The sequence below is a fragment of the Aptenodytes forsteri genome, unplaced genomic scaffold (assembly GCF_000699145.1).
Source record: "Aptenodytes forsteri isolate BGI_AS27 unplaced genomic scaffold, ASM69914v1 Scaffold54, whole genome shotgun sequence".
NCBI lineage: Eukaryota > Metazoa > Chordata > Aves > Sphenisciformes > Spheniscidae > Aptenodytes > Aptenodytes forsteri.
The window spans coordinates 2073975-2086468 of record NW_008796044.1 but is presented as its reverse complement, the minus strand read 5'-3'; the positions used below and the strand labels follow the sequence as shown (position 1 = coordinate 2086468).

The 12494-nt window shown below is 38.4% G+C and overlaps 1 protein-coding gene across 1 annotated transcript in view; it reads right to left on the bottom strand.

The window, feature by feature from the left end:
• SLIT3 (slit guidance ligand 3) overlaps positions 1-12494 on the bottom strand; it is a 553189-nt gene that overhangs the window by 170198 nt on the left and 370497 nt on the right. The window contains exon 10 of the mRNA XM_009285701.1: positions 5446-5517. Within this exon, the coding sequence (XP_009283976.1) occupies positions 5446-5517 (72 nt within the window). The remainder of the gene's footprint in view (positions 1-5445; positions 5518-12494) is intronic.

The window sequence follows — 12494 nt, the reverse complement described above, 5'->3', positions numbered from 1 at the left end:
GCTGCCCAGGGAAGTGGTGGAGTCCCCATCCCTGGAGGTATTTAAAAGAGGTGTAGATGAGGCGCTTAGGGACATGGTTCAGTGGGCATGGTGGTGTTGGGTTGATGGTTGGACTCGATGATCTTAGAGGTCTTTTCCAACCCCAATGATTCTATGATTCTATGATAAAATTCTCCTGAAGTAAGACTTTTCCCACACCATGTTTAATACCAATGGAAAAGGGGCCGGGAAACAGACTACCTAGCCCCCGATCCCAAAGCAGGCACCAGCGTCACTGAGGAGTTCGGCACTGTACCAGTGATGTTTGGTTTTTAATAGCCTAGAGAAAACAAGCAGCTCAAAATTCTACCATGACCTTGATCTGGTGAGGCGGGTGAGAAGAGGGTCGACACAGCACTGACAGGCCTGCCTAGAGTTTTCGGACACTAGGGAAAACCTTTGAGCATCTGAATGGAAATCATGGACCTTTGAAGCCAGCAGCACTGCGGGGAACACCCAGCACGTTGCAGACCCTGTCAGGGAGCTCCAGCAAGATTCCACCCTTTCAGCTATAATGTGAGTAGAATTCAGTTATAGCCTGCTGTCATTTTCCAGGGAAAGTGTGTTCCTGGTTTGGAAAATACCCTTCAATTATAACCATAACCAACCACGTACACAAAGATAAATATAGACTACGCCACAATTTCTTCATACATGGAGCCAAATTTACTACACTTGGGACCCAGATGCTCAGAACTGGGTGCCTTATCATGACTATCACTGCAATCCAATCTTTCTGTCAATCAGTTCAACAGGCATAACTTTCAGCCACCTCGTTGCATTCACTGGCAGTTGGTATCAGCTTTTATCAGTAGTATCAAATCGTTTCACTGATAGCTGAAGCTGGAGTCATACAGTATTTCACGTACATCTTCACTGTTATTTCCACTGGGGCACATGCTAAGGATCCCAGTCAGACTCTAAATAAACATCACTTGAACAAGAACTTATGAATCAGAAAGTAAGAAGGTTTTCCATTCTATACATGTTTCGAGCTACAAATTCTGTTGGTTAAAATTTCAATCAAGTCCTCTAACTGTTTTCAAATCTAGCCACATAAAGTGAGATTTTCTTTGGTTCTTTTATAAGGCTTATGAAACACCTGCTCTGCAATCTACTGATGTTTTCGATTACAACATCCTGCCTACAAGGACAGCATTAAGTGAAGGTTTCGGGTTCTTCAGCTCAACTCACAGCAGCCAAATTTGTGACAGTGAAAGTAGGAATATTTATTTTTATACAGGTTTTTGTGAAACTTGTTTAGACTGCCTGGTAGCATTTGCTGCTTTTTATCTAGTAATTCTTATGCAAGCATAAGTCTGATGTGAATCTGTGCTACCTATTTATTGAGGAACATATTAAAACCTATTACAATGACATGAAATCATGAGTTTGCTGAACAATGACAAGCATCTGAAAAGGGGCATCTAGTTTTTGAAACAAGTATTTCAGCACTATTTTACTGATTTGCTACATTTCAACTTTTCCATCCTTTTTCTCTCCCCATGTCCGGACGCTAATGAGTGTATAACTAATGGTGCCTGAACGTGCATAAATGCCATGCTGGGTGATGACACTCACTCACTTCATGCAGATGCACTACAATCAGCATTAGAAGATAATTAGACACATTATTTCCTTTCCATTAGAGCCCAAGCTCCACTGCTGTCGGATAAGGAGGCTCCATCTCCTGACTTGACTGAGGCAAAGGGATTCAATTATGTCCTTGTACTTTCATTCCCTTCCTTTGGTCTGCTTTGGTAAGATCATCCTATTCTGTGCTTGATTTACATCAAGACAAAGAGATATGGGTTTTTCTAACCTGCACAACTAAGTCAATTTAGATCATATAAGACTCATTTTCATAGTTTAGGGTATCTCTGAATCACTCGGTGGAAATGTGGCTTTTTAGCTGGAAATGTAATAAACTTAGCAGGATTCCACCCAGGCAGGGAGTACATTAGTCACCTCATACTAGTCTCCCTGCACCTCTGACAGTACGGTAGAGGTCTTCTTTCAAAAGGTTGTTTAACTCACCTTGGAGGGTGGCTGTTAGGGACAGTTACCAGTTAGGGACATAAATTGTTTTTGACTTTGCACCAAGGGAGCAAGGATACCCTGAGTGAGTCACTGTATAACATATGACTGTATGGCTTAAATGTCTTTACTGTAAAAGGTTTTGAAACAAAACAGATTTATTTTTAGATGCAGCCAAATGCAAAACTATTAATAGCATTGGATGAATATTCTCTTTGTCAACTAACATTATTAGAAACAGATTACTTGATTATCTCTAACATGTAAAATGGACTGTTCTCATTTGAGAAGAGTACTCAGCAAAAATCCATGTCATATATGGTTTAGTTTTTAGAAGCTGCTTAACAGAAGTAGCAACGCCACAGAGCTACTGGGAAGACTGTGAAATCTCAATGTGTTTTCTGCTAATATACAGTAAAATTAATTTGACAACATGAAATGCCGCTACAAGCATCAGAGCTAGAGAGGTACAACCACATCTTTCAAAGTGGCTCTGTGTACTTGGCTCTTAGTCTTGTGCTACAAACTCATTAGTTAAAAGTCTCAGAAAAGCAAAGATAAAATGGGAGGTAATGCCATAAACTTTGGAACTCGTAGGCTAGAAGTTACAGAACTATGGTACAAGCACAACTGCTATGTAAATGAATTCCAAATGGCATGTCTGGGCTTGGATACTTCATGCAATAATGACAACAACTTCTAATTCTGGAGATGGGATGTATCTCCTTCAAGCCCCTCAAACGTCTTCTAAAGCCCTCGAATAATTGAGCACAGAGCTAGGACCTGCTACATTCACTCCAAAATCAGGGGAACCATCATCCCAGATCATATAATTCAACTGCATATTTGAATCCTATAGGTGTCAAATCTTCCTTCTGAGACAGATACATTTAGCTTCATATAATTAACTGTGTGAGAAGATGCAGACAATTGTGATGAAGTCCAAGACAAAAAAGATTTCAGCTCCTTTGCTAAAACCAAATCACCAAAATAACTCTTCCATCCCGGAAGCTACTGAAGAGACATTCTAAACAGCAAACTTCAGCTAGATGCAAATATAACACTTGAATTAATATACATACATGTTCTGCTAGCATCCTGACCTATTAACATCAAGTCATATAAAGGTTATCTTGGATAACTGGCTCTTACCTAAAAATTAGTTTCAGTTATCCAATTATTCAAGAAAAGGAAACTGCATAATCTTGCAGGAAATACTCACTAAACAATCAAAATACTGAGAGTGCTGCAGGTGAGCAGTCTATTATCCCTAACATTCTTGCATATTGATTCACCAGAAGGAGAAAAATACAATACAATTCACAATGTTATGCTAATACTATCCTCTGAATTATATAAAAATATTATTATAAATAATAGTTAATAATAACAATAACGTTCTTCATTTGTACCCTGGGTAGGGCACCAATTAATTAAAATAATAACCTTCATGCTATTGCACTGCTCATTGAAATCAAAGTGACAGAAATTAAGAAAGGCTGAAGACTTCAGTGATATCGAACATGTCCTTCATGTCCTTCCTCTATAAGGAAAAGGATGGATAATTCTTTTCTTTTAAGAGGTAGTCTTTTGACCAAAGTATATTTTTGTGTTAACAATACTGGGAATCTTGCACACTGAAAAGATGATGTCAATAATCTCTTCAAATAGTGGAACAAATGTCCTCAATTAAACTTTGTGTAACAACAGTGATGCCCAATTTAGAGCCTCACTGTCCAGCAGGAATAAAACTTTAACAAGGAAACAGGTCAACAACCAAATGGCAAAATGTCATGTTTGTTATGGGACATTCTGCAGCCTAACTATCTATCCCAAGTTCTTCCACAAAATGCTGTCACGTTAACTAAGCTATGATACAGATCATCTGGCATAATAATTTATTATTTAACTATGAGTTCAGATCTCAATGAGTATGCCAATTATACTCCAGAAAGCTGTTAACACAACTTGCTAATGGAATTCTGCTGTGAAATTCTAACATTAATCATTTCACATAGTAACTGGAGCATTGGGTTGAGCAGCTAGTCAAGTTAAGGAACATTTTTTTGGTCAATTCCCATAAAACTAGAGTTCACCAATCATGAAAAATGAAAGGACAGTAAAACATTGCCAAAATCTAAAATTAGTCATACCTCAGAAAGAGCTAAGTAGTGACTTTAATAATGAAAAAGTTACAAGTTAGGTCACTGAAAAGGAATCCGTCATTTTTCACTGAAATTACCATCTTGCTATCTAATACAGTACTTGTTTAAAAATACATACAGCTATATTGAAAGTGAGACAGAAGAATAGAGACTCTATAAGATTGATGATTCGACCCGTTAAATATTAAGATCCATATTTACAGCTCTTCAGCTCTAGGAACTTGATAAGTTTGGACTGGCAAACACAGTGATTTTACCCTTAAATCCAAAGGTAGAGCGCAAGCTCATTTCAGTTTCCAAAAGCACTAGCTATCTAAGAATCCACTGTCTTCTGTGAAATGAGCTGACAGTTTCTTAATTCCAGTAAGTATTGTTCACATCAGAGAACAAGAACTGTAAAGGCACCTTTTTAGCAGTCTTAGCACTGAGCTACAACGCCTGAATGACTTCTGGAAGTTACTGGTCCAGTGGTACCCATCAACGTCTTGATACTACGGTGAAGCAGGAGTAACTTGTTTTACCATTGTCTGTATCATTGTACTACTGTCACAACATGTCTCACATATCACTTAAAATTGAAAAGAAAGGCCCACCAGGGGGAATGCCCAGGTTATCTGCATGAGAACGCTGCTACAAATCGGGATTATGTTTTTTAAATCCAAAGAGAAAACAGAAGAGCTAATAAGAAAAGAATTGTCTGGGTATCTACTGGTGATTAAGAAATAGAGAAAACAAGCTCCAGCAGGTTTCTTTCTTTTCCTGTAAACAGTCAAAGCATTTCAGCATCAGGACATTAAATGTATTACAAAAAAATCCTAACTACTCTGCAAGAACATGCACTCCTGCTATAACTGGGGTCAACTAAACTGAAGTGGTGCAAACAGATACCCGAATGAATGAGAGAAAAAAACAGAACTTAAAATCTTTTCTGAGGAAGTAGATTTGAAGTCTGAACAGACTAACAACTAATTAGCTCACATCGTTTATAATAGGAAGTGAAATTAAGCATTATTAAGGATTTCATGCACTGTTAGGCATGCTGAACCAAATTCCATTGTTGCTTACACTTTGAAGAGATTATTTGTGCAATCCCCAGTGATTTCAACATAGAAATTGCCAATATGTTTCTCAAATAAAGATACTGAACTTGAAGCTAGAAGATTCATGATTGCTCTTGCATGTTGGTCTTGTTATTAAAACTTACATTCTCTTAAGCTTCTTGTACTGCGTAAAAGCTCCAGGGGGAATGATTTTGATGAGGTTTTGTTCCAAACGTCTGAAAACAAACAAAGTAATATACATGTTAACTACATAGTTATAGGACAGGAATAACATTAAACATGATAGCAAATTTTTATATAAACATAAAACAATTTTATAGAGTTTTTATGGGAATCAAATTTTCCTTTTGAAAGCCATGAAATGGAGAAAATACTGAGAAAATAACTTCAAAAATAAAATCATCTCACTGATTACACTAAATCTGTATAGAAAAAAGGCTATAGACATGACTTCTTTAAAGCTCATGGAATTTATGAAAAATAGTAGGTATATTTTATTCCTACTTAATCAAAGTTAAGGCAGAAAATACAGACGCTTTCCTTGACTAGCTGTTGCAAATAGAACATAGCTATCTACACTAAAAGCTATGTTATGTTGTGACAGCTTAATAAGCAGATTAATAATACTATCAGAGCGACCCAGGAGCAACAATCTGTGGGAACATGCTGAAATCCAAAGTGGAATTCACTGCAATTAAGGGGGTGGGGGGAGAGTCTATGTTAAAGCAGAGCAAAAAAGGACTGTGTCTTCCTATTTTAACTACCAAATACTGAAGGTGTTCTAAAATATGGTCCAGACTACATGAAAATGCTGTTGTTTTCATTTCTGAGATTGGTTTGAAAGAAGTATTCTTCATGAAGTATCATAAATGCATGTCTGACCAACATAAAATGTAAGCAGCTTTAAGAGACCGCATACAGTAACCACTAAGATTGATTTCTGTTCCTTCCCAGAAGTGTTTTCAAGTCTTTGTCAGCAAGTTCCCCAAATTTCTGCTAAAAGGACTGTCTTCTCCTCAGATGAAACCTAAATATTCATCTCAACTAGAAATGTAAAAGTTGATCCCCATACAACAAATTCAAATAACCGTGGCAGCTAAAATTCTACAGAGTTGGAACTGAAAGCAAAATTTGATTTTACCTAGCTCTTACTTATTATTCAAACGTTGTATATTTTTTCCAAAAATGTCATAAAAAGAAACAGTTTCAATAGCAAAAATCTGCTGTTGGAAATGGTTTAGAATTGTTTGAACAAAAACATACTGGAATGATGGAATGAATCACTCTAGTAATTTAGAGCTGCTGCAGCAAGGCACAGGGGAGAAAAAATTTTAAAACCGGGAAGGGAGATAAAATGAGATGCAGGGAGAAGTAAATAATGTTTTTTAAAGGACTTGGGAATAATGTAGAGAAAATTTGTAAGGCCCATCAGCCCTCTATTGCACAGCCTATCCTTCTGTTGATCTGCGCTTTCAATAGACAAAAGAAAAATCCCCTTGAAAATAGGATATTTTGCCAGCTCAGTTATACTCTAAGAAACTATTTAAGTCATGAATATTGTGATACTTGCACAGCCAACTTGTACAGTCAATGTGCATGCACTCTTTTATTTCTGTAGCAGTCTATTTTAAAGGTTGTGATCAGAGTTACTTCTATTCCTTGTTTTGTGATTTGAATTAGTGTCTGAGATTTCCCTTCCAGTTGGTCTAAATATAATGTGCTTCATTTCTGGCAAGTCCACAGTGAAATGCAAATTGCTGTAAGCTTCAGCACGCTACTATTGTTGGGTGTTTGTCACCAGAATTAGCAGTACACATACTCTTCCCATAAAGGCTTTTTGTCAGCTTGCCAGTTTGGTGTTTAACTCCTCCCAAGTATTTCTATGCAGACACTTCTAGGAACAAAAGAGGGCCATGCTTGTCCAATTCCCTTGCCTTATGTGTGGAAACTGGGGGTTCACACATGCTGCACATAGGCGCAGCATAGCAGTCCTTACAGGGAAACTCAAATATAGTGATGGGGGGAAACATGGCCCCTTTTTATAATCACTTAAAATTCCAAGAAAATTTTAGTGACTCAAGGGTGGAAATACACACAAAAATTTTGCCCCCAAAGGGCATGAAAAGCCAAAATTAGAATAGCCACAGATCCCAAGTAATAAGAAAAAATGAAATTTTTAGAAAAGGTGGAGAGGAATACAGAAAAAGAGTTGTTTCAGAGAGCTACCTTCTGAAGCAGTACTGAATTCTTCACCCTTTCCTACAAAATTTGCAGCAGATGGCCTGTACAGAAATAGATGGACAAGGCTGTTGTCATCTGCTGCTATATTTTCACCTTAGCACCTTACTTTTTTTAATTGTATGAAGCTCTTTGTAAATGAAGGACTAAAGACTACACATAGCACATTATGCTTAGCGCACTACATTTTGCAGATGCTACCGGAGAAGCAACAAGCTACAGTACTGTGTGCTCTCATCAGGGTGTGTTTGCAGGTGGATTCCAACTTGGACACAAAATTATCTTGGAGCATTAAATAAAGTACAGCATTAAATAAGCAGGTATTTTAAAAGTATGAAGTACTAATCTGACTTCTGTTTATTTTTTTCATAAATGCACGTTATAGATTGGCAGGCATAGGCTGAAAAACACAATGCAGCTACATAACTAAAATAGTAGAAAACAAATTACTTGTATTAATACTTTGTGCTTTCACCTCATCTGAGCTCATAAATGACATGTGAAGGACAGTACAGGATTAAAAATCTCTAGGAAACACCAGGTTTTGCCAGAAGGGGTGTTGGCAATTTCAAGGTGATGAAGGCTTAATTATAAGCCCGTGTTATTCATGATATAATGGGAAACTGCTGCTAGAGGTGCCATCTTTCAAATAAAGTGAAAAACAGAGTTCTTACCTAGTGTTGTCATGTTCTGCTCCAAAAAGTGAAAAGCTAATCTAAGTTTTACAGCCACATTTTATTTCAGAGAAAATTACCTAGTTTACCTAGAACATGACCTCTGGAAAACTGTGTTTTTCATGGTCTATCCATGCATACTATGAACTGCTGTCATACACTATAAAACTACCTGTGCTAGTGCAAAGCAACATTGGTGAGTTCATTTTGTTGTGTGTCACCAGAATATACTATAAAATAATTTTACAACACATTTGAGAACTCTGTAAAAGAGACACAGTCCTAAAAGGCTAAATTTTGATCATTTGAACTACTATCCCCCACATTTAAGATTTCTTACAACTCAATAGAGTTTTCCTCGATTTTCCTCTGGTATTTCATAAGAAGATCTATTTAAAAGACTCCACAAGTAGAATTCACAAAACTGATAAAATAAATTGGCCATGTTCAAACCTCTCAGGGGCTTCTGTTCCTCCTTTTAGTTACCCATTTCACTGTGCCATGTCGCCTGCTGCCAGCTGTATCGCTTAGATGAATTGAAGCATATCTCCCCCCTTCTGACAGGCAGCAATGCTCTGTCTGCCTCTCGAAGCTTTATTTTAGAGCCTTTGACAACAACATCAAAGGACAAGAACAATTTCCTTTCTCTTCTCTAATATATGATCAGAGATTGGAAAGTATGAGGGCCCAATGGATTCAGATGCATTTTTCTTGTAATAACATGATGTTAGACAGGATAAAGTCCTCCTTCTTCCCCCTCTCTTTAAATGACTTTGCAGCAATGAGAGCAAAAAGTAAACATATCGGAGAAAAAAAATAAAACAAACGGGGGAAACTATGCAGTTAAATATGAAAAACTATCCCAGAGTAAAGAATAAGCACTCAAATTCCCATGCTAATCCATCTCAAAGTTCACTGAGGTGCAAATCTTTTCATCACCTCCTCAATCTGGCGCCTGTACTGCTCACACCCAGGATGGCAAAACACAAAGGATAAAAAACTCTGCCTAACGCAGCCTTCGTAGAGCCAGCTCACCCTCTCAGGAGTGACGAAGCCATTTGTCTCGAAGAGTGATTCCCCTGCAGAGTAGGGGAGACAGACATATTAATTTGGGCCTTAACTATCTCTCTTTCATTGAGGGAAAGAAAGAATTTGTTATTTGGGTCTCTAATGGAGCAGTTTGCTAGCAATTTTCCCATTTCAAACACGGTCTCAGCTGCTAATGTGTAATGTTTTGTCAAGCTTACCTACCCATAACATAGACAAATCACTAGCTTGGAGAAAAAGAGAGAGGGAGTGAAGCATCAGTATTGATAATTCTTAGCTGTCAGATGAATAGAGCCTACAAATGAGACAACCGTGCTCTATTAACAGTGCCACTGAGCTCTTGCCTGAGACGTGTCAGAAACGTCCCTCTGCATTGGGCAGTCATGAACTTCCCTGCTTGGGAAGAGAGAGCGTGAGTGAATGAGTCAGATTGCTCTGGATCACGTCACTCTGCTCCCAGTGCCATGGGAGCATGGCATCAGGCTTGCATCACTCAGGCAGCCAATAACCAAAAGCAATCTCCAAGAGAGAGAAAGCATAAGATCAGATTAGTGTTCAGCAGTAACCTGTAGCATACTCGCATCTGGCAGGATGCACACAACCTGCGTGAAGGTTGTTGGGAAGGGCAAAACCCGCGGTTTTCTCCTGCCCTGTAAGCAGGGATTTGCAGGGAGCTGGTTAAGGACTGTTTGGGGAAAATAAGCAGCATGTACATCCCCCACAGTGACAAAGCCCAGGGCTGGGAAGAACCGTTTATATTAGGAAGGAGGAAACTTCTAGAGCACATAACAATCAAGATCTTGAGAGACTGTTCCTTCTTGCCAAGGAGTGAGAACAACTGGATTGTAAAAGCTGCTTGGACTTTTGCAGGGAGCTGGTTAAGGACTGTTTGGGGAAAATAAGCAGCATGTACATCCCCCACAGTGACAAAGCCCAGGGCTGGGAAGAACCGTTTATATTAGGAAGGAGGAAACTTCTAGAGCACATAACAATCAAGATCTTGAGAGACTGTTCCTTCTTGCCAAGGAGTGAGAACAACTGGATTATAAAAGCTGCTTGGACCATTATCTTACATTTATCTCACATTTTGGACTTAGATATCTTACCGTACATTTTGGACTCTGATGAAGAAAAGTCCACAGATATACTTTCAGTATTTAAGAGGAATAAATCATACTTAAAATCTGGTCTTCTTACTACCAGTATGGGCTAGATCTGATCCCTGTCCTGACCTGTTTCTTGCCCCTTCATTTGAAATATAAGCTTTATTCCTACCATGCACAACAGGTTCAGATAGCTGCACTGAAGTATTTACCCAAAGACAGCCCTGGGTAGGAGGCTCCCTTGTTGGGAAGGAAGGAATTCTGCCCTGCAGTTACGCAGTTAGAACCTGTGGCTTATTCTGCAGTGAAAAACGCAGAAGCCGCAGTCATCGCCCTTTGCACCACAGCACTGCACAGGGCACTTCTTTGCAAAGTGCAAGGCAAAAAACCTGCAGCCCTGTTGCTTCAGAAAGTGTTTATGGACCGACATTACCAAGGAACAGCCTTTTTGTGGCTCTGTCTCTCACCTCTCAGTTCTCTGACAGGTAGAAAACAAAGTGATTTGGGATGGCAGGACATTCGGCATTTTAAATATCTGTGCTTACTACTTGTTTTAACAAGTTTTTAACTTGTTAAAACTTGTTTTAACTTGTTAACTTTGTTTTTAAGCCTTCAATATCTACATCAGCCAAAGACTCTACCTCCACTATAAAAACCCTAAACACATATGGTTCTCCAAGACTTTTATACTGCAGCCTTTCATCGCAGTACCTGAATGACTTCCAAATAAAATTAATGTATTATAAAATTAATGTATTATAAACCCCTCTCATTGAGTCTGCCTTAGGAACTGGAGAGCTGAGAGCCAGTAAACTGTCCGCCTATATTAACACAAGGTGACAACTAGAGTTTCCCTTCATATTCTGACGTTTGGTGTTGATTTTCAGGGTCTAGCTGTTGAGCTCCTGCTATAGCTTTAAAAAGGACTGCTTCTTAACTATTCATCTAAGGGTAGATCTTGACTAGACAAAATCCTATCAAGAATGAAGTGACTTTTCAACATAAATCTACCTAGGAAGCTACATAGATAGTTCTGCTCACCAAAAGACATCTTTCAGAATGAAACCAGATGTTTTGATATGTTCCCTGATACCACGGTGTTCATCTAAAAGTAGTGCTAGTGATACTGGATCTTCTGACATACCACAGTGAATTTAGTTTAAGCTGACACAACTCTGTAGTTGAGCAGTTGGTCAGGTATCTGCTGGTAAATGTTGAATTTGTAATGGCAGTCACATTATGAATCCACCAGCTTTGTTGTGGTATGTTAATCACAAATGCAGTTAACCATCAAATGCGGTACAGACAAACAGGAAGACACCAGAGAAGTCTGTAGACTGGTATTTTGCAAAACAGTTTTTGACATAACACCAATGTCTCTATCAACATAAACAGCCAGAATGCAGTAATATACTGCCAAACCTCAAGGTTTCTCCATCTACCACTGTGATACTCCACATTCCTGGGTGGAATTTTTGACCCTTCTCATCACCTTTCATTGTTATTTCTCCTGCCAGTCCCATTAATTTTTTTCCCTTGCTTCATCCTTGGAGTGAGGGTGCAGGCATCCAGCAAGCACACTGCTGGTGCCTGAGCTCCCTCTCACTGCAATGCCACAATGCTATTTCATTATTACTTCAGTAGGTCAGTCCTGCCCACCCTCTACTGACTTCCAATTACTCCAAGAAACTTCCAGCCCAGATTACTTTCCAGATATTCTAACAATGCAATAACTAGCTCAGGGATCTGAGGATTTCAAGTTGGTTTGCGTTATATTTGTCAAGTTGTAACACAAAAATATATTTTTAGACTTAGTGGAAATGGAAGCAGTAAACTGAGAGAAAGGAAAAAAAGTAATTGTTTAATCTATAATCTAACTTATTGTGAAAAGCTCCGTACATTCTGTAACATCTATTTTTAGTACACATTTACAAATACTGACAAGGAAAAGGTAAAACACAAGAAATAAGTAGGAAAATTAAATAGCTTTCTGTAGTTGAAGTTCTGCCACCTGTCAACAAAACAGATTCTGTCATCTGACTATAAACATTCCTCAAATCCTTTGTCTTTTTCTTAACTTTTTTTAGCAAAATAAACAGAACAACACATGTAAGCCAAAAGACAATGTGT